The 19,903-nt window shown below is 40.9% G+C and overlaps 1 protein-coding gene across 1 annotated transcript in view; it reads right to left on the bottom strand.

Annotated features, from left to right (window-relative positions):
- The window catches only part of col4a1 (collagen, type IV, alpha 1), a 49,979-nt gene that overhangs the window by 24,855 nt on the left and 5,221 nt on the right, over positions 1-19,903 (bottom strand). The window contains exon 2 of the mRNA XM_030758254.1: positions 2,336-2,389. Coding sequence (XP_030614114.1) covers positions 2,336-2,389 — 54 coding nt within the window. The remainder of the gene's footprint in view (positions 1-2,335; positions 2,390-19,903) is intronic.

Below are 19,903 nucleotides of genomic sequence, written 5' to 3' on the forward strand. Positions count from 1 at the left end.
GCAGCATCAGGAAGTGATATCATTTGAAATAAGGCTCATATGAGACTTTGGGAAGGTTGTTTGAGGCCTTTCAGCAACTTTCAAAACGTGCTTTGAATCACAGCGATTGGCCGGACTCCACAGAACACAACAATCAGTACATCTGCTGTTGTCGCGCCAGCTGAACGTTTGGCTACTGTTGATGTTAGAATGAGCCTTAAAAGGCCAGACTGTTGCGCTAAGAGGATTGATAGCACTCTGCAGTCCTCTGATAAAACTGAGCCAATAGTATGCTCACACAGCACAAGCTACACTGAATATCTGCTTAGTAAAGAAAACAAAATCTGCCCATTATTTTATTTTATAATTATTTTTGTTCTGAGAGACTTTAAAGAATTTTTAGACCACAGATACAAATAATGTTAAATCAGGTATATCTGGATTTGGCTCCAGTTGAAATACTTGTTAATGGGGTGAATTTGTTTTTTCCTTTGGTCATTCACAGTGATTTTGTGTGGAGTTAGCACGTGCTCCCTGTGCCTGTGTGGGTTCTCTCTGGATACTCCAGCTTCCTCAGACAATACAAAGACATGCGTGGTAGGTTGACTGGTGATTCTAAATGTGAATGCAAATGATTTTGTGTCTCTATGATGTAGACCTGTGATGGTGTGATGATCTGTCCAGGGTGTACTCTGCCTCTCACCCAGTGTCAGCTGGGTTGGATCGATGGATAGAAAAGTAAATGTCAGTTTCTTATTTGTTTTGAGATTTTCCTTATTAAAGGTAATTAAACTGAGAGAAAACAGTGTCTAAGGAGCTCTCTGTTAAGACAAAAAGTACACTCACTGGCCACTTAGTAGTTACATCTTACTAGTACTATGTTGGACCCCTGTTTACCTTCGCAACTGCCTTAATTCTTTGTGGCATAGATTCAACAACATGCTGGAAACTCTCCTCAAAGATTTTAGTCCATATTGACACAGAGTTGGTGCTCTAGGTGTTCTATTGGACTGGGATCTGCTGACTGTGGAGGTCATTTGAGTACAGGGAACTCATAATCATGTTCAAGAAACCAGTTTAAGATGATTTGAGCTTTGTGACATGGTGTGTTGTCCTGCTGGAAGCAGCCATCAGAAGACGGGTACACTGTGGTCATAAAGGGTTGAACATGGTCAGCAACAATACTCAGGTGGGCTGTGGTGTTATAAAAGATGTTCAGTTGGTACTAAGGGGCCCAAAGTGTGCCGAGAAAAAGTCTCCCACACCATTACGCCACCCCCAGCAGCCTGAACCACTGATGCAAGGCGGGATGGAGCCATGCTTTCACTTTGTTTACACCAAATCGTGGCCCTACCATCCAAATGTCAAAGCAGAAATCGAGACTCATCAGACCAGACAATGTTTTCCAATCTTCTGTTGGTGAGCCCCTGTGAATTGTAGCCTCAGTTTCCTGTTCTTAGCTGACAGGATTAACACCTGGTGAGGTCATCTGCTGCTGCATTCAGAGAGGCTCTTCTGCATACCTTGATTGTAACAAGTGGTTGGTTGAGTTACTGTTGCCTTCCTATCAGCACAAAGCAGTCCGGCCATTTTTCTTTGACCTCTGGCTCCAACAAGGCATTTTCACCAGGGAAGAGCTGCCGGTCACTGGGTATTTTCTCTTTTTCAGACCTTCCTGTATAAATCCAGAGATGGTTGTGTGGGAAAATCCCAGTAAATCAGCAGCAGACCAGCCTGTCTGGCATCAACAACCGTGCCATACTCAAAGTCACTTAAATCACTTTTCTTCTGCAATCTGATGCTCAGTTTGAACTTCAGCAGGTCAACTTGACCATGTTGAGTTACTGCTGATATTTGCATTAACATGCAGTTGAACATGTGTACCTAACAAAGTGGCTGGTAGGTGTATCTAATTACAGAAAAACTGTCTTGCCCAAACCATCTAATATATAACTTTTTCTTGTTTCTGCTCAGTGATTAACACTAATACCAGAGTGCTGACAGCTTAAAGGCTCACAGCCAGTTCTTGGGTGGTGTCCCCACCACTTGTGCCTCTGTGGCTCAAGGCTCTCCTCCATCTGATGGGAATAAGAACTTCAGCCCAGCTGTGTGTCTGGACATGCTCTAATTCAAACTGGTCTTTGTTCCCGTCCTGGTCTCTGCACCGTGACTGAGCCCTCTGAGCTGACCCCATCATACGCAAAGAGAACCATTGTCATTTGTTTCTATTTGCTGCATTCACTGCATCTGCAAATGCAAACTAATGTGAATGCATGACATCAGGTGAAAAGGAAAAGGAAATATACATAAAGATTTATAGACAGAGATAAATGGAAAATCCAAGTTAAAATCTTACCTTCGCTCCTTTCACACCACTGCAGTCACAGTTTCCACATGATGTACCACAACCCTGAGGATAGAGAGAAGAATAAAAATGACCCCTTAAAGAAAAAACAAAACACTTAGAAACACATAAGTTTGTGAAACTGGGTGCATCTTAGACTTTTTCTGACTACTGAGGGGCCTTTTAATTCAAATATATAGACAGCCCCTTATTGCTAAATAGTCACATGTATTCACAAGTTCGTTGCTAACGCTGTTGTTTGGTGTGTGCAGTAGATTTGATTTTGCTGAAATGAACTGCCAGTTGTGTGAAACAAACTAAAACAGTAAAGGCCTCAAAACCCACAATTCAGCTGAAAGATGCCAGAAATCCTCACAGAAACTGCAGATTTGACCATTAATTATCTGTGGGTTTCTTAACTCTTCCAAACTCACTTTTAACTAATTAAAAAAAGTTGGTTGTAGCAGCTTTAATTTTACTGATGATGTTCCTGACACTGAACAAAGGTCAGGTTTCTTCTAAGCCACATCAAGCATTCACCAAGTAGCTTTGTAAAATTATTTGCTGGCTGTGGGACATCAATGCAGCTGGCCTCAGCCCTCCACCCCCACTACGCTTCCTCCTCCCTGGGGTCTCCAGAGGCCAGAGCCTGGGAACTGGCCTGCACTGCCTTGGCTCTGTCTTTCACTGCTCCTCTCTTCCTTTTCTTCCTATCTTCCAGCTGTTGCTAGACTCACGTGTAAGGCGCCCTGCCAAAAGCCTGTCAGGGTTTTGGACCAGCTCTGCAGACTTGGGGCGAGACTACACAGCTACTCCACTCTCATGCATTTCTGGCTGTCTCTCGCAGTCACAACAAATAAATAGCTCTATCACCATTCCCTGTCCAACTTTCAACCCAACATTTAGAGTCATCTTTCTCTATTTATTCTAATAGAATTCAATATCCATTTCAGCCATTTGTCTGCATCATCTCACTCTAAATCCATAATTGGCCCTGCAATCATGGGAAACAGCACTGTGAGTCCCATCTGCCCGCCTCAGTGCACTTGTTCTCTCTACTTGCAGTGCATTGCATGTGTGGCCTGCAATTCCTCACTGCTCTCTAAAACACCCCCCCTCACTCCGTCTCACTTCACCACTTCTGTTTGCTGCAATGCTTTCTGCCACACCACAGGAGAACTTAACAAACACCTGCTTTAGATTGGATTAGTGTCATAAGACAAACATGGGAAAAGAATATTGACTCTAAGAATGATGCACATGTGGGTTTTATTACGGCAAATCTGCTGGCTCGCACGAATGAGGGTTTCTGGTGCTGGATTAACATGACTTTTTTTTTTTTGGCAATTCACCAAGGGAGCTGAGGCATGCTAATGCAGTGGCGAAACACACTTGCTTATTGTCAGCACTGCTGATCACAGCTGTTCGTGGACGCATGTTCTCTCATTCACCTGTTGTTCTCTGTCTCAGAATTTTTCTGTCTCCAGCTTTTAAGTCATAACTTCTTCGGCATACACTCCTGCACGTCGGAGTCATGACCAAGAAACCCAAGCTTTAAACCATTACTCAAAAACCAGTGAAAACCACCCTGTGATATCCACTGCTGCATCTCCAAGCACCGCACAGGAATATGCAGGTAGATAAAAGTGGTGTGTCTTTGCTTTCTCACGCTTGTTTTTCATCTACACCCATTGTGCATCATCATTAACCCAAACATCAGATGGAAATGATGGTAGAAAGATCCAAAGTGACATCAGCACAAAAAGAACACCTTTGAATGACTGTAAGCACAGATATCACGGCTGTCTGATTCGGTATCTGCGCCTCAGGTATATATCATAATGAGGGCTCTGATTATCAAGCTGGACCACAAGATAGAAACCACATCACAAAGATAAAGGGCGGGGGAAGCCAAACTAATGCGAAAGCCACAAGACGGAAGAAGCATACAGACTGCAGTAGAATAATAACAGTAGTACTTAACATAATTTATTTTGTGATGCATTTTTATTTATTTCAGTCTTTTAATTTTATGCTTTTTTTTTTCATTTTATGTGCTTTTGTTGGAAAATATTTTAGAGAAACACTTTCAGCACTCCATCTGACAGTACAGATCCTAGATCACTTTTAAAAGGGAAACAGCCTCCACAACAAGATCACAGTGTCTACATTCATCTTTCATAAACAGTACAGATATTGTAGGGATGCATCAGTCTGGCAAATAGCAAAGGTTTGGATGTGTGATTTTGCCTGATCAAGAGAGTGTGACCAAATACATACTGAAGATTAAGTTACTCTGCAGAGGTAGAATGATCCTTCACAGAACAAACAGATGCAGGAGGAGAGTGAGGCCCACCAGCAATAAGTGTTAAGGTTCACTGTCAAAATCCGGCAGCCGGTGTGTCACTGAGCTTTGGAGAAGAAATGTATGAAATTCTTCACAGCAGACAGCCTCACGTGTCTCTGGATTCCTGTTTATGCCATTCCTAAACCTGGATGGCAGGCTGCAAACTGTGAAAAATCATTATGCTGTACCCTGGTAGATTGTTTTTTGTAGATTGTCTTTGCTGGGCTATGATAGATTTTTTTGTAATTGTTAACTGAAGACGTAATGAGCAGAGAAACGCACTGTGTTACATGTCATAGGTGCTAGGGAACACACAGTGTCAAGCCTCTTCCCAGAAGGCCCGATGTTTCAACAGCACTTGCTCGATATCTCTGACATCATTACGTACGCAAGTGAGAGACACTGAGACGAACCTGTGAGAGAGGAAGTGGTGAGTAATGTTTGCTCTAGAGATTAAAAGCCTCTGTGAGATCCTGACAATAACACAAACCCTCTCAGCGTAAACCAGAGAGCTGTTGCTAAAACAGTAGAAAAGCACAAACTGCAACAAGATAGACTCCAAGGATCAGGCTTTTAAAATTCTCACTGCCTCTGCCTCTGGCTCCTTTATTAGATGGGGCCTTGCATGTTGTCATGGAATTGCAGAAATGTTTGCATGCTGGCATAAAAGATTTGAAAATCAGAGCCTGGAACCATCATTTGACATGGTCCATTTCATAGCTTCTCCCAGGCTTTTGATCTTATCTCACAATTGTCCTCAGGAGTTTGTGTAAAGAGATTTTTTTTTTACATGTGCTGATGTAGATTATGTGATACAATCTGAGTCTGCATGTTCAAAGAACAAACTTTCATCTCTGACTGTTAAGTTTACTTGATTTGCTGTAATTGTCAGTCTCTTGGTGTAGATGCTGTTTTTTGTTTTGTTTTGTTTTTTTTGTACTGCACTGATGTTGAAACCTTTACTGAGCCCTTTACTAAATGATGTGTCATTACAGGAAAGAATTTCATAACTTTTCCATAACCAATCAATGCAGCATGCCATCTTAACCACACTGCATTAAACGGCATTCCTGACCTCACATTTCTCATGAAACACTCCCATACAGACTCCATACAGACATCTTTACTAAACACTGCGAAAAGGATAAACAGTGAGTGAGAAAGGGAAAGAAATGATTTGTATAGTTTAAAGTTTGCTTTGCACAGCCAATGCTGTTCTTCAGTCTTCTGTGGCTTTTGGACTCAGAACCTCAGCTCTTCCTGCCAAAGTGGGCAAATCCACATGCACTTCACTCAGCATATAAACATAACAAGTGCACCTCACTGCTTACCAAAATCTTCAACTCTTTTACAGTGCATTTAAGTTTTAACCAATATTTGCACAAATCTTACTGAACTTTTTTGCAGAGGTTCCAATAATGGTATTGCAGCAGTACTGAGTATTACCTCATGAGGGCAGGAAAATTCCTATCAGTGCAGTCCTCCACACTGACTATACATTCACAACAGCTGTAACAGTTTCACTGCATGTCTCCTTCCATGTTAAGGGGAACTGAAGATCACACAAACATCTGGTCAGTGTCATCTACAGACCTTTTTTTAAACGACGTGACATTCCCAGCACATTCCTGCCATAACCTCCCACCTCCAGGGTATTCTGGTGGGGCTGAACACTGAAGGAGGTTTTGTTGCACACACACACACACACACACACACACACACGCACACGCACACACACACACACACACACACACACACCTGTCGCATCAAGACATTAACAACATGGAAGGCTGTTTGCTGCTTTTTTCTTGTTTTTGGAACACAAAATGCAAGTTCAGCAGCGTGACAGTGTCGGAAATAGTTTGACTGGAGCTCTTCCCACTCAGTTATCTCTTCGGCTATGTGGGAGCAGAGAGGAGTCTTCCTTCCACATTGATATGGATTTCACTGAGGGGCAAAGCTGATAACGCGGCCGAACATTTTGCTGTTACTCTCATAAACTTTATCTAATTAGATTGTCGCAACATTCCCGTTAACTTACTTCATACGAAATTCCCCCGATGACTTACACCACATGGTCCTACACTTGAGTTGCAGTTGGCATGTTTTTCGTCATGGCTAGTATGGTGACAAAGAAAGCTGTAATAAACAACAGCCCCAAAATCTCTGCGATCTATCCTGCCACCATCCCTCTGACTCAGTTATTTTGCAACTGGAAACTGAAACTGTTCCACTTTTCAACCATTTCAAGCTAAACAGCAGCTGTAACATATGAGGTGAGTTGCATCACTTGCTTTTGTATTTATATTCTCAACTGTGTTTGGGGCGTTTTTGACTGTTTGGGTTTTGGCTCCTCTAATTACTCATAATCACATCTGATGAGGTGATCTGGCTTTGTGTCACAACAGTAAATATTATGCAACATTGTGAAGATGTTAACATATCGAGGAACTTTCACATAAACATCTTTTTTTTTTCTTTTTTGTGAAGCAACCAAAATAATCAGCAGAGTTGCACAAGACATTTTCCCCCCAAGACATTCGGTGTGCTGAAGTGAGTCTGGAGAGAATCCTCATTATGAGCCATCAAACGGGATCCTCCTCTGTGTCAGTCAATTCACCACAGTGGCATTGATGATTAACCTGTGTAAGCCACCCAGTAAAGATGTGCTCATGATGCTAAACCACAGATCACTGCTTCCATATGGAGACAATTAGAATAGTTTTACTCCATAAAGGTTGGTAGGAGCTCACTTGGCAGCAGGGCTCATTAGGCAGCACTAAACGAGACAGTTATGGAGCACAGAGGGTTACAATCAGAACAATGCTTTGGCCAGAGCTGATTTTTTTTAATGTCATGATAACCGTACAAAATTAGTGTCTCTGTGGTGTGGACTCATCTTTCCTGTGGTTTTACCTATTTGTGTTTCTTGTTCATGGCGAGCTCACAGGTGCTGTTCTCTCAGCATTCCTCAGCTACACAGGTTGAAAAGAGAGAGAGAGAAAAATAGAAACCGAAAAAAACTGAAATAATAAAAGAGATGAGTGGAGGAGGATTGATAAGCTTTTTTGGCATGTGCTGGGTTTGAACTGTGCTGCTCTAACATTCCTGGCCTTCTCTGGTACTGAGTCAAGGATGGTAGAATAGAATAGTGGAGGAGGGGAATTTTCTGTCTGACTGCCATACTTGGAAGACGAGGCTCCTGGTGCAACTTGCTCTGTAAACAAGCATGTCTGTGTGAGAGCAAGTTGCACGAGCACAAATTCAAAGAGCATTTTTTTGTTTGTTTTAAATTTGACGTCAAAATTACATTTTTAATGCGTAAAAATTCAACTTGTGCAATTTTGTAGATTTAAATCAAATTAGGCATATAAACTTTCAAATGTAAATAAATTATACCAAGTAATCTTAATCTCCCTGCTGTCCCACATCTAATACTTAATTCTGCTCAATAAAGTGTTTTATACTGTGTTAAACAATGGTGACCTCATTGCATTATGTTCTAAAATATCATTTTTCAAAAATGCTTCCTGTTCCTAGATGATGCTCAGTTTTTATACTTATTGGGTCCAACTAATCCCAAATAGCTTATGCTCAGTTTTTCTTTGGACATTGGCTGCTTCTTCACTCATTTTCACACCAGTCCTTGTAACTGAGCATTTTCACAGGAATGTTTTTTCTTTGTCACTCAACACTGATGTATGAATCATTCAAATATAGAAAAAGGCTCCTAACTCAGGTGTTGTTCAACCCAGTGTTGTGTCTACACATAACAGACAACTTAGTAAAGAACCAATTTTAAACTGTATCTTTAGGACCTGAGAGATGCATCTAACCCTTCAAGTGATCCATCTACTGTTCACTGAAGCCTCATCAGAAATGGTCTCAGTGGAAGGGTGGCTGTCAAGAAGCCATTCTTAAGGAATGGAAACAGGAGGTAAAGGCTGAGGTATGCCAAATTAGACAAAAACTGGACTTAGAATCAGCGGCAACTGGTCTGATGGAGCAATGAATCCAAATTTGAATGTTTTTACATCTAAATAGTCATCAATATGTACAGAGGAGGTCAGGAGAAAGGTACAACAATGAGTGCTGGCAGCCATCTGTACAACATAGTGGAGGCTCTGTCATGGTTTGGGGCTGCATTTCAGGGAGTGGTGTCAGAGAGCTTGTCAAAATTGATGATTATGAACACAGAAAAGTGCTGTCAGATTTTAATTCACCAGTCAGAGCCTTGTTAGAACAGTAGAAACTGTTTTTTCCTTATATACTGGATTTCCACCTGTGTTTGCATATGTGTGAATAAATTACTGCACCTGTTTCCCACTCTGATAAGTCAGATACAGCAGTGATCTAGCCTGCTTAAAACAGCTATCAGTGTGTTGTAGAGTTTGTAGAGCCCATTTTGTGTTCATAATTCAGCTTAAAAGTACATGAACAGAAACTTAGAAGAGCAAAATCCCAGCTCCGGAAATAGGACACTCTATAGAGAAGAGGAATAGATTAATAGCACTCACAAATACATATATATATATATATATATATATATATATATATATATATATATATATATATATATATATATATATATATATATATATATATATATATATATATATATATATATATATATATATATATATATATATATATGCTAAATATGAGGCTACAGCAAGCAGGAAGTTAGCTTGGCTTTAAGCTAAATTAACAAGGGGAAACATCTGGCTCAGTTAAAAAAAAAAATCCACCAATGAGCACCATCCATACACTACCACTGCTTTTCCAATTCAGGGTTGCAGGGGGACTGGTGCCTAAGCCAGCTGCCATAGGGTGAAAGGCAGGCTACACCCTGGCTAATCTGCTAACCACTGGAATAACATGATGAATTTGAACTCCAAGGCGAGTACTCAGAAAAAACCCACAGGAAGAAAAATGCAAACTCAGAAAATCATCAGCCAGCCAGCAGGTCCAGACCAGGAACCCTCTTTCTGTGGAGCCCCAGTGGCGCACTGCACCACTTTGCCGTGCCACCCTAAAAATGTAGTCCATTTGTTGAATTTGAAGGAAAAAAAATGGATAGAAGAGTCAAAAGCTATCCTGTCTTTAAGGTAAGTTAAGTTAGCAGGTGACCATCATATATGAACACATTCCACATGAGAGAAAGGCAGTAGTTGAGAGTCATACCTGTAGTCATATTATATTCATGTTCTGCAGTAAAACAAGGCAAAGTTTTCTGTTTCCTGTACTTAAGGACTCCTGCAGTGCTTATTAGCTGAGACCTGCCCAATGTAAAACATGTCCTGTTCTGGCTGCAGGCAGCAGGTATTAATCTGCACCACAGAAACAACTCAGGGCTTCTGTAACCAAAAGCAGACGCAACTGCAGAGACTAGTTCTCTCTCTCTATCTCTCTCTCTCTCTCTCTCTCTCTCTCTCTCTCTCTCTCTCTGTCTCTCTCACACACACACACACACACACACACACACACACACACACACACACACACACACACACACACACAAAGGCTCAATTATGCCTGCGCAAAAAGCCAAACGGATAAACATACACACATGCAATGGATGCAAACAAAATGAGAAACAGACACTGGAAGGTCTGTGAAACAAAAAAAAGGCAAACGTGATATCACATCCCTGAGTTCCCAGGGAAGATCTGAACAAAAATACATAAAAATGACTTAACAGTCAAGTCTTTGCTGGAAGACACATAGGCACACACAAGTACAAGTACACAAATGCATAAACAAACATTAGTCAACACACCAGTCAGCTGTTACTCTGTTAGATGCACAGCCATGTGTGATCAGGTGTTGAGAACAAGAGACCTTGACAGGTGCAAGTGGTGATGTTTTATAGTTAAGCATCTCAGTCCAGAAGTAGATCTATAATCTATGATAATTCAGTGAAGGAAAACACCGTCAACTCTGGACAGAGTAGCAAATATAACTCGTGCTCTGGGACTTCAGAAATTAAACGTGTAAGGACACATAAAACATGCATTATTAATAATACTGTGCAGTCCTCTTCACCCGAGCAGTACCAGCCATCTTGAGACCACCTGGGAACTGTCACACGCAAAATTAACTCAGCAAATGGGAAAATTGCTTTACACAATTTGTCAGGCTTTGCTGATTGCAAAAATGTTGCATGTGTGTGCGTATGGGTTCGAGTTGCAGATCTCTGTGCTGATCACTCGCTGCATGTGTTGAGAAATCAAGATGTCCTTTTTGACAGTTTTATAAATTATATTAAAGCCAAACACCCACGAGGCCTGCTAGTTCAATTAAACAATGCTGTAAATCGCTTCATCATTCCCAAGCCAAACTAAGCGGGTCATCTTTCACTCAGCTTCAAATCTCAATCTTAATGCTTCTAACATATCCTATCCTGTATCCCCGCTGTAGATTGCAAAGGTCGCTGACCTCTTTTAATCAGCTAGTCGACAGGAATTTCATCTTGACCTGTCACATGACCCAGACAGGAACACCCAAATGACCTGTAACCTCTGGTCCGGCCATTAGTGAGGATTTAGATGCTCAAACAGAACTTCAATACAAGGGTCATCTTGATAAATCAGCTCTTCCTCAGTGTTTGAGTGTGCGTATTAGGGTGTGAATGTGGATGAAATGTTACCTTGTTAGAAAATTAAGCCTGCTAATCTTTGTTAGAGGGGAATTTCCAGCTCTAACTGCTGCACATACACACTCCAGCACTCCACCTCTGCCCACAAGCTGGCTCTTTGTTGAGGAAAGAGGACACTTTTAGCACTCAAATGCAAAAGATTATGTGGCACGTTCATAAAAAAAATGAAGCCTGAGAAATGAGAAATCTGGCAAGGTAACTGTGAGATCTTGTTGCAGTTTTGCTGTCAGCCAGTGGGAGAGAAATGTGTTTATGGTTGCTATGCAAAAGCTCTGTTCATGTGCCCACACATCATTGGTCTGGGCAGTTACTGCTCCACACAAGTTAACAGAATAAATTCCTCTACAGTCCCACAGGAATGGGATTGGTCAAACATCCACAAACATCAAATCAAAAGCTGCGCTTCTTTTTGTTGTTTTTCTCAGTTTGACATGTCTGTGCTCTGGAAATAAAATATGTAGAACAGAGTTTGCACTTTTTCTCCAGCATATCTGCTGTTTAACCAGTCAGCGGAAGAAACTGGTCGGAAGGCGGTGATGAAAAGGGTGGCAACAATGACTCTTTTTTTAAGATGTTGTTATTCTTCAAAAAGGAGCCAATTCAGTTCATGCACATTTCAGCTCTGCCCGTGACTCCTCTGTGCAGCGCTGGACACAGGATATAGGCTTTGGGAAGCCATTCTTTCTCAAAGGAGGACGCCAGCTTCCTTGCCTTTTATGCTCACAAAGACAAGAAGGGGTTGGGTCACCATTACTTGTCTCTCAAGAGCGCTCTGGTATCTGGGAATAACGTCAGCGCGTGACATGCAATGACCTCTGTGACTTAGGTTCCACTGGTTTCATAGCCAGCGTGGAACATTCTCACACAAATTAGCATGTATAAAGAACAATTAAATAAATAATTTCACCCCATTGTCTTAAAGTTTAATAAGAGTCTTGTGAAAATGTCAGTTCTATGAGCTAACATCAGCTGCTGTAGTGATATTAACATGGTGCAATTGTGCACCATGTTTAGCATGTTGGCATTCTAAAATTCACTACATAAAATATACAGTACTCTGCATAAGACTCAAGCCACTCCTGATTTAATTATAATTTGCTTCCAAGGAGCCGGGGATTTTTAAAGTGTTCTTGAGCAATAATTCTCTGGGCTTTCTGAAGGTCTTTCAAAGTTTATCTTTTGACATTGGCTGCTTTTTCACTTATTTCCACTCCAGTCGTTGTACCTGACAATTTTCAAAGGAGTTTTGTTTGTTAAGTCACTTAACGCTGACCTATGAATCAATCAAGCACAAAAAAAAGTCACCTAACTCAATGGATGAACCAGTGTTGTGTCTACACAGATTTTGATCCACCATGGAATACCATCTGAGCTTTGAATGTCCTTCAAGAAGCCTGGAGAACTATTCCTGAAGACTACTTAAAGAAATGACAAGAAAGCTGCCTCAGAGAGTTCAGGCTCTGCTGAAGAATAAATGTGTTCATACCAAATATTGGCTTTCGAGCCTATTAGAATTGTACAGGCTCTGTTTTTGCCTTATATAACACAATTCCATGTATGTTTGCATATTTCAGTATAATCGCTGCACCTATTTTCCATTTTCCTAGCCAAAGAAGTTTCCTTCACCTTCCTGCTCTCAGCGGAGGTGGACGTGTTTTCCTCTTCTCCCCCAACCTCTTTATCTACCCCTGCTTTGCTGCTTAGAGCGTCTCTTCACACATCCCCAAACTGGAAATTAAATTATGGATCTGGTCAGCTGGTCTCTCAACACTATTGATGATCAAATTCTCATCATGAGGAGATTGGGAAAAGGAGAACCCTCTTTCCTCTGGTCCGACTTACATACCCGGCTGGCTACGTTATGGATTCCCATGGAGGATGGAAGATAACGTGCCTGGATGTACTGTCGATTGTGGACGTGGTATATATTGGTTTATTGATACCAGGATTTCTCCTGATTGGACTTGGAGATACCTGGTTTATCATGAAGTTCTGGGCAACCGTTCGGGCCTTAGTAAGGCTGCCTATGAGGGATGCAGAGCTGTACGAACTCAATCTGACTCGGTAGAGACTCAAGAGAGACTTAGTAGAGCGGAATCGAAATGGATTAGATCTGGAGGAGTGCTTGAGTGTCTGTTTCTGCACGGCAGAGTAGAATCAAAAATTCAGACGATTGGATTTTTCGCCACTGAGAGGTAACCAGAAAAACTGTAAGGTCTGTCAGCAATCAGTTATGACAGCCTGTACCAAAACAATTGCAGCATTTGGAATTTGGCTCCCAGATGACCTTGGATGGCCATGTATCTAAATCGTCTCCTGGAGATGTTATGTAAACAGATGCTCTACACCCCTGCTTGTCCCATCTTGTGACCTGTGTGAACTGGTATCCTGGGGACCAAGGCTGACTATTCCATCTTATCATGAACTGCTAGCCGAGGAAGCTTGCCTCCACAGTACCCTGGCTCACTCGTCTCTGCTGGCACAGCCCCTCCCCTCCCCACCCTAGTGCTCCCCATGCTGTTTATGTGCTACTACGCTATTATGCAGAGGTTTTGTAACCTCACACTGTACCCCCATTGTGGGGCAAAATATTACTTTTTTTTTTCTCCTCACAAATCCTATTGTTCGCTTTGTTTCCCTCTTTGTAAAACGGCAGCGCCTCTGTATGGCTGCAAGGCCGCAGGCACTTATCTCCCCTGTTTGTTCGATTTGTCTTTTTGGATCGGTGTTCTGAAAGTTCTTTTCATTACATGTCTGACATGTAATGACAATAAACTGATATATTGATTCTGATCTGAAAGGGGTGGCTTTTGCACAGCACTGTCTAAAATGCTGGTGGTAACCTGGTGTGATGGTTAGCACTGTTGCCTCACAGCAAGAAGGTCCTAGGTTTGAATCCACCTTAGCCCGGCCTTTCTGTGTGAAGTTTGCATGTTCTCCCTGTGTTTGTGTGGATTTCCTCCCACAGTCCAAAGACGTGTGGTTAGGTTAACTGGTGATTGGAAAATGTGAGTGTGAACGGCTGTTTGTATCTCTCTGTGTTAGTCCTGTGACAGGCTGGCAACCTGTACAGGGTCTACCCCCAACTCCACCCATGACCCTGAAAAGGATAAGGGGAAGATGATGGATGGTAAGCCAGTTCATGTTGCACGTATTTTGGAAATAAACCCAAGCATTAGACAAAGTACAGCCCTTAACAAATTTATTAAAGCACCTGTCATAAAAAGAAGAAAACACAAATGTGTTAGAAATCTTAAAAAAAAAAAAAAAAAACTTGATTAAAACTGACAACTACTGAACTGACTGAACTGAATTAATGTTTTATAACCAGATTTGAGCTGGTGCACTGGACTTCTCTGAGACATCAGAAATGAATCAAGCATAACCCTAAACCACTAGAACAAAATGTTCTGTTCATGAATGCATGTAAATAAACTGTAATTTGACATCTTAATCAACAAATATTAATGTGCTTTAGTATTTTTTTTTCTGCTTTTTTGTAAAACAGTAAATTTGAAAATTCATGGATAATAACAATAATTATATTTTACCATTAAAAATATCATTTTAATTACAGAGATTACACATACTGGTGGATTAACCATTACAGAAACATAAAAATATGATTTTGGTAATAGCCCAAACCCTTAAATTAATTTACTATAAACCTTTAAAATGTTGTCAGCTGTTTAAAAGCTCATACTTGCAGATGGGGACCATTTACTCAAAAAATAAATAAATAAATAAGCAAGCATATTGTGTCCATTACACCCACCTGCATTATATTTGGACATTGATTGCAACACATTTCAACCAAACTATTAAGGTTGAATAGGTTCAGAATACAAAATATCATAGAGTAAAAATGGTATTACAATATGCTTAACCAATGTTGGAATTATGAGGGGTTTCTTTGAAAATGTTGTTTGTAAGGAGTCCCTAGCCCCTAAAAAGTTTGAAAAACCATGCACTAGAAAAACGGTCAAGACATCACTAAAGTTGCATGCTTCACATAGCATGTCAACATTACTGGTCCTCAGTAACACAAAGGGCTTTGCATGATACACAATGTATGCATTAGAAAAAGAGGAAATTCCAAGGACAAGAGAAAGAAGGCCTTTATCGCTGTACTTCACAAACTAATGACTAGCTAATGAGGCCCATTACCATACCATACACTTCATCTGATAGCCAGATAATAGAAAGAGTTTCTTTCTATTGTTCTTTTGCTTCCTTATCTTCTATAACATCATTACATCCCTGCTGTTTGAACACAGGGAGAGATTGCAACTAACAGATTGTGCCGCCCTGAGGCTTTAAAGATGTGGAACCCTGGCAACAGATCTGACCTTGTATTTGTTAAACTGCCCCTGCGCGTTGAGAGATTGGCATATTTCCCCTTCTCCTAATGTGAACCACATCATGTGGCCTGCTTATCTTGTTTGATACTCAAATTTATCTGATTATGGCCTTTTCTGGAATACTTCAAGAGAATAACAGCTACAGTGACGTCTTGTTATCCAACAATATGGGGGAGCTCAAGCATCTGCAACCACATAAAAGGGCAACACAGGAGACGATGAGTAACGCATCTGCTCTTCCAGGAAAGCAGCTCAAGGCTCTAGGTATGGATACAGGAGAACTCTGAGGTCCTCCGCAGCTGGATCTGCTATTTTGATCAATCCCCCCTGAATCTTTAATGCCATAACCACTGAGTTTTACCACATCTGATAAAACAACAACAACAACAAAAAAAACAGTAACTCTAGCCCAGTTACAGTGAGAAGACCAGATGTAAATAAAAAAAAATGCATCACTGTCAGATGTCAGTGTTATGCTCAGCCTACAGAAATGTGATCCACTGATCTACTGCTCAGACATGTTGAAAGGCACCACACAAAACATAACCCACATTCTGGAAAGAGCCTTACTAAGTTAACATATGATAATGGGACAAATATGAGTATGTGCCTCTCTCATCTGCACTGAGATTAATCACTCAGTCCATCAGTTACTCCACCCACCACACAAGCTGTTTTCCTGTTCTTCTCTTATTGTTCCTAACTCTCATTTGCACCCTCAACAGAGGCCTCTGCTGGAGATTTTTATTGGGCATGACATCAAAATATTTAACCACTGCAACATGCTGCATTATATCAAGGAAATAAGTTTGCTTCTTCTTTAAAAAAAAAAAAAAAAGACAGCAAGCCTACAGGAACTGTTTTAAGTATGTTTTCCTCTTTGTTTTTGTTTTTTTTTTTTAATTAAAGAAGAAATACTTTATATCTCTAAGAACCTGTGGGTGGGGGATTAAACAGATTATTAAACCTAAATATTGAACAGCACTAAAAACTAATATAGAAATATTGGTTCATGTAGATGTTGAAGGGGATGTAAGGAAAAAGCCAGGTTATCTGTAACAGGAAATTTTTAAAAGTATTCATTGATACTTAAGCACCAAAAGAAGCCCTAAATCCCTTATATCCCCCTGGAGAGGGAAAGTGTAGGTTATCATAGAGGAAATGACCTGTATCTGCACCACAAACCTGACCAGCTGTGACACGTCTCAGCCCATTTCCCTCAATTATACAGACACTTCCACACATTTTTTAAATTTCCCCTTCTCATGTGGAGTATTACTCTGACTGAACTGATTATATTTAGGTAGGCTACATTAAAATATATACTTCAACAGGCATAGGCAGTCAAGCTTTAACCTGACTGCAAGCTAAAACGAGGAGTACCCATGATCATTTATTTAGCTATGAAACTCAAGATTTAGATAAAGAAAGCAACATTTTGTCCCAAAACCAGGAGCAACTGAGTGTGCAAACAGTGCCTGTCATGCAAAACCAATATATTTTGCCAAAATCTTATCTGTTATTTGCAACTTTTTACCACTGATCTGCTGACAGCAGCCCAGGAACACTCAGTTCTGTATAAAATAAACTGCTAATGTGAGCCAGTCCTGATGAGATCTTTATTTGATTTGGATGGATTTTTTTTATAAGAACAAACATATCCTATCAGAAACTGGAGTGAACATAAGAAGGTTTTATTATAAATATATCTGCTGCACATGAAGATGGTTCATCACACAAAAAGCAGATAAGCCGCTACATGTGTATTTATATTCAAGAATAAGGGGGAAGCTTGGTGTGCGTGTGACTGTTTCCATCAAGATCCTGATGCATTTTTACACATGCATACATTTTCTTAAGCTTCCCTACAAAGGTGAGGCCAGAACAAGAGTAGAAACAAGTCAGAAATCAAAATAAAAACTTTCCTTGATCCAGCATCTGAGATTGGTGGGTGAAAACAGTGTATGAAAATCATGATTCTCATTCTCAGAAAAATGTTAATTTGTTGACAGAATGATACAGATGGCCTGTAAGGGTTCCTTCAAAAAAGCCAAAGATATTGGCCCAGACCAAACTATAAACAAATTTTAGTCAGTTTTAGCTGCTTTGCTGGTAATGAAATTAACAACTGGTGCACTAGAGGGGCAACAGTGAGACAACCCCCAAAACAGGAATGGTTTTTCACTGGTGTTTTTTTCACTAGTTTTGAATTTGGTTAGGGTCAGTGTCACTACTGGTAGCATGAGGTGATACCTGGACCCTACCAAATTTCTACAGGTAGTCCACCACCTCCAAGATGGCATATCAATACGTGCCATTGCCATAAGGCACATCAATATGTGCCACTGCCATTGCCATAGAATGTCCCCACTGCTGTCGATAGCAATGGGGACATTCCAGGAGACTGGCAGGGCCATAGAAGGACTATAACCTATGAGCAGGACTGGTATCTGCTCCTTTGTACAAGGAAGAACAACATGACCTCCAGCAGGCCACTGGTGTGAATGTCTTTACAGACTTTATGAGGGTGTACCGAGGACTCGACATCCTCTATTAGGCTCTGTGCTCAGTACCCGGCACTGTGGAGCCCAAATTGCATTTGGAAATTATGTTTCAGTCCATCCAACACCGCAAGGTTGCACCTCAGACTGTCCAGGAGCTTAGTGATGCCCTGGTCCACCATCTGTCATCTTATTAGGAGCATGCGCCGACGCTGTCAGGTATGCATACAAGCACGTAGGGGCAATATACAAACTACCGAGTACCATTTTGAGTAGCTACAATGAAATTCTAGCAAAATGGACTAGCCTGCTGCATCATTTTTCTCACTTTGATTTTCGGGTTGTCTTTAATTTCAGTCTTTGTAGGTTGATCATTTTCATTTCAATCAAATGATGTGGCATCCCTTTGTTCCTAACACATTACCAGTCCATATCAGTATAGATATCTAACATGATTTTTTTTTTCGCCCATTGAGATTTCAAAGTGTTCCTTTAACACTTCTTCTTCCTATTGTTTGAGCAGTATATCTTTATAGGACTGCATCAAAACTGGGAAAAGTTGGACTGGTGCATCTCCATTGATGACTTGAGTCTTGCATCTGTCCTTTGCGCGCTAAAGCAAGATACAAATGCTTATTTCCACATAAGCAGTGGTAGCACCAGTTCTGTATTGGTGCCTTTTAAGACTCAGACCACATTTTGACTGCAGAACATTAATTAAAGGTTTAGATGGAGAAAGTTTGGGTAACTTCTATGGGAAGAATATCACGGCAATCTCCAGGCTGCATCTGCGATTCACTGTTGAGCTTCATGCGATAGCCACTGTCGCCAGTGACTCCCACTTTGGGAGCTGCAGCTAAATCAGTAGCAGCTTTTAGGCACCAGCATGAGTCATTTTTGTGGAAATTAGAAAAACTAGTTCTAGATTAGGCACCAGTACCATGCCAGTGTGAAAGAGCGATAAGACAGAAGCTTGCATAGCCAAAAACTAAACAGCTGAAGGAAGAGAAAGTCAACACTCCTTTGGGATAAGACAAATAAAAGCCATAAATCTAATGATATCATCATCATTGTCATATGCTGGACAATTTGGCAGCAGAAGGTGAAAGTTCAGGTCAAGGGCCAGAAAGTGAGACTAAACGATTTGCTACAGGGTATCATCACTGACTCCTAACACATTCCACCACTTCTGGGGCTCATAGCCTTGTTATCATCTCCCCTTAACCTCGATCACTCACCACCTCCCACCTCCCTGTTAGACAGACATATCCATTACACCATCTCTCCCCAAACCTCAGATGACATTTATGACTCACCAATTTCACACTTACAAGGCTAATTGCACTTTCACCATAGCAAGAACCTCATGGAAGTAACCAGTCATGTTGATCCTGAGGTAGTTAAAGTGCATAAAGTATTAGCATGGGACAATAAAGTGCCAAAATAAGTGTTTTATGTGCCAAAAGTAAACTGAAGCTGTGACAAATCTTAAAGAATAGCCTCCTTGATGATGCTTGGACCACAGGGAATTGAAAAGGGCTTTTCCATGCTTTGCCAACTTCTTAAATCCCCTACTCACATGATGCAGGGAAAGCACACACAGAGAAACACACGCATACGCACATAAAATAGGGCATACTTGCTACAGTACTTGAGTAAGGAGGTCAGGGGAGATTTTTCTTTGCTATGCAGAGACGCCTGTCAAAATAACGG

Source organism: Archocentrus centrarchus, chromosome 21, assembly GCF_007364275.1.
Source record: "Archocentrus centrarchus isolate MPI-CPG fArcCen1 chromosome 21, fArcCen1, whole genome shotgun sequence".
Classification (NCBI taxonomy): Eukaryota; Metazoa; Chordata; class Actinopteri; order Cichliformes; family Cichlidae; genus Archocentrus; species Archocentrus centrarchus.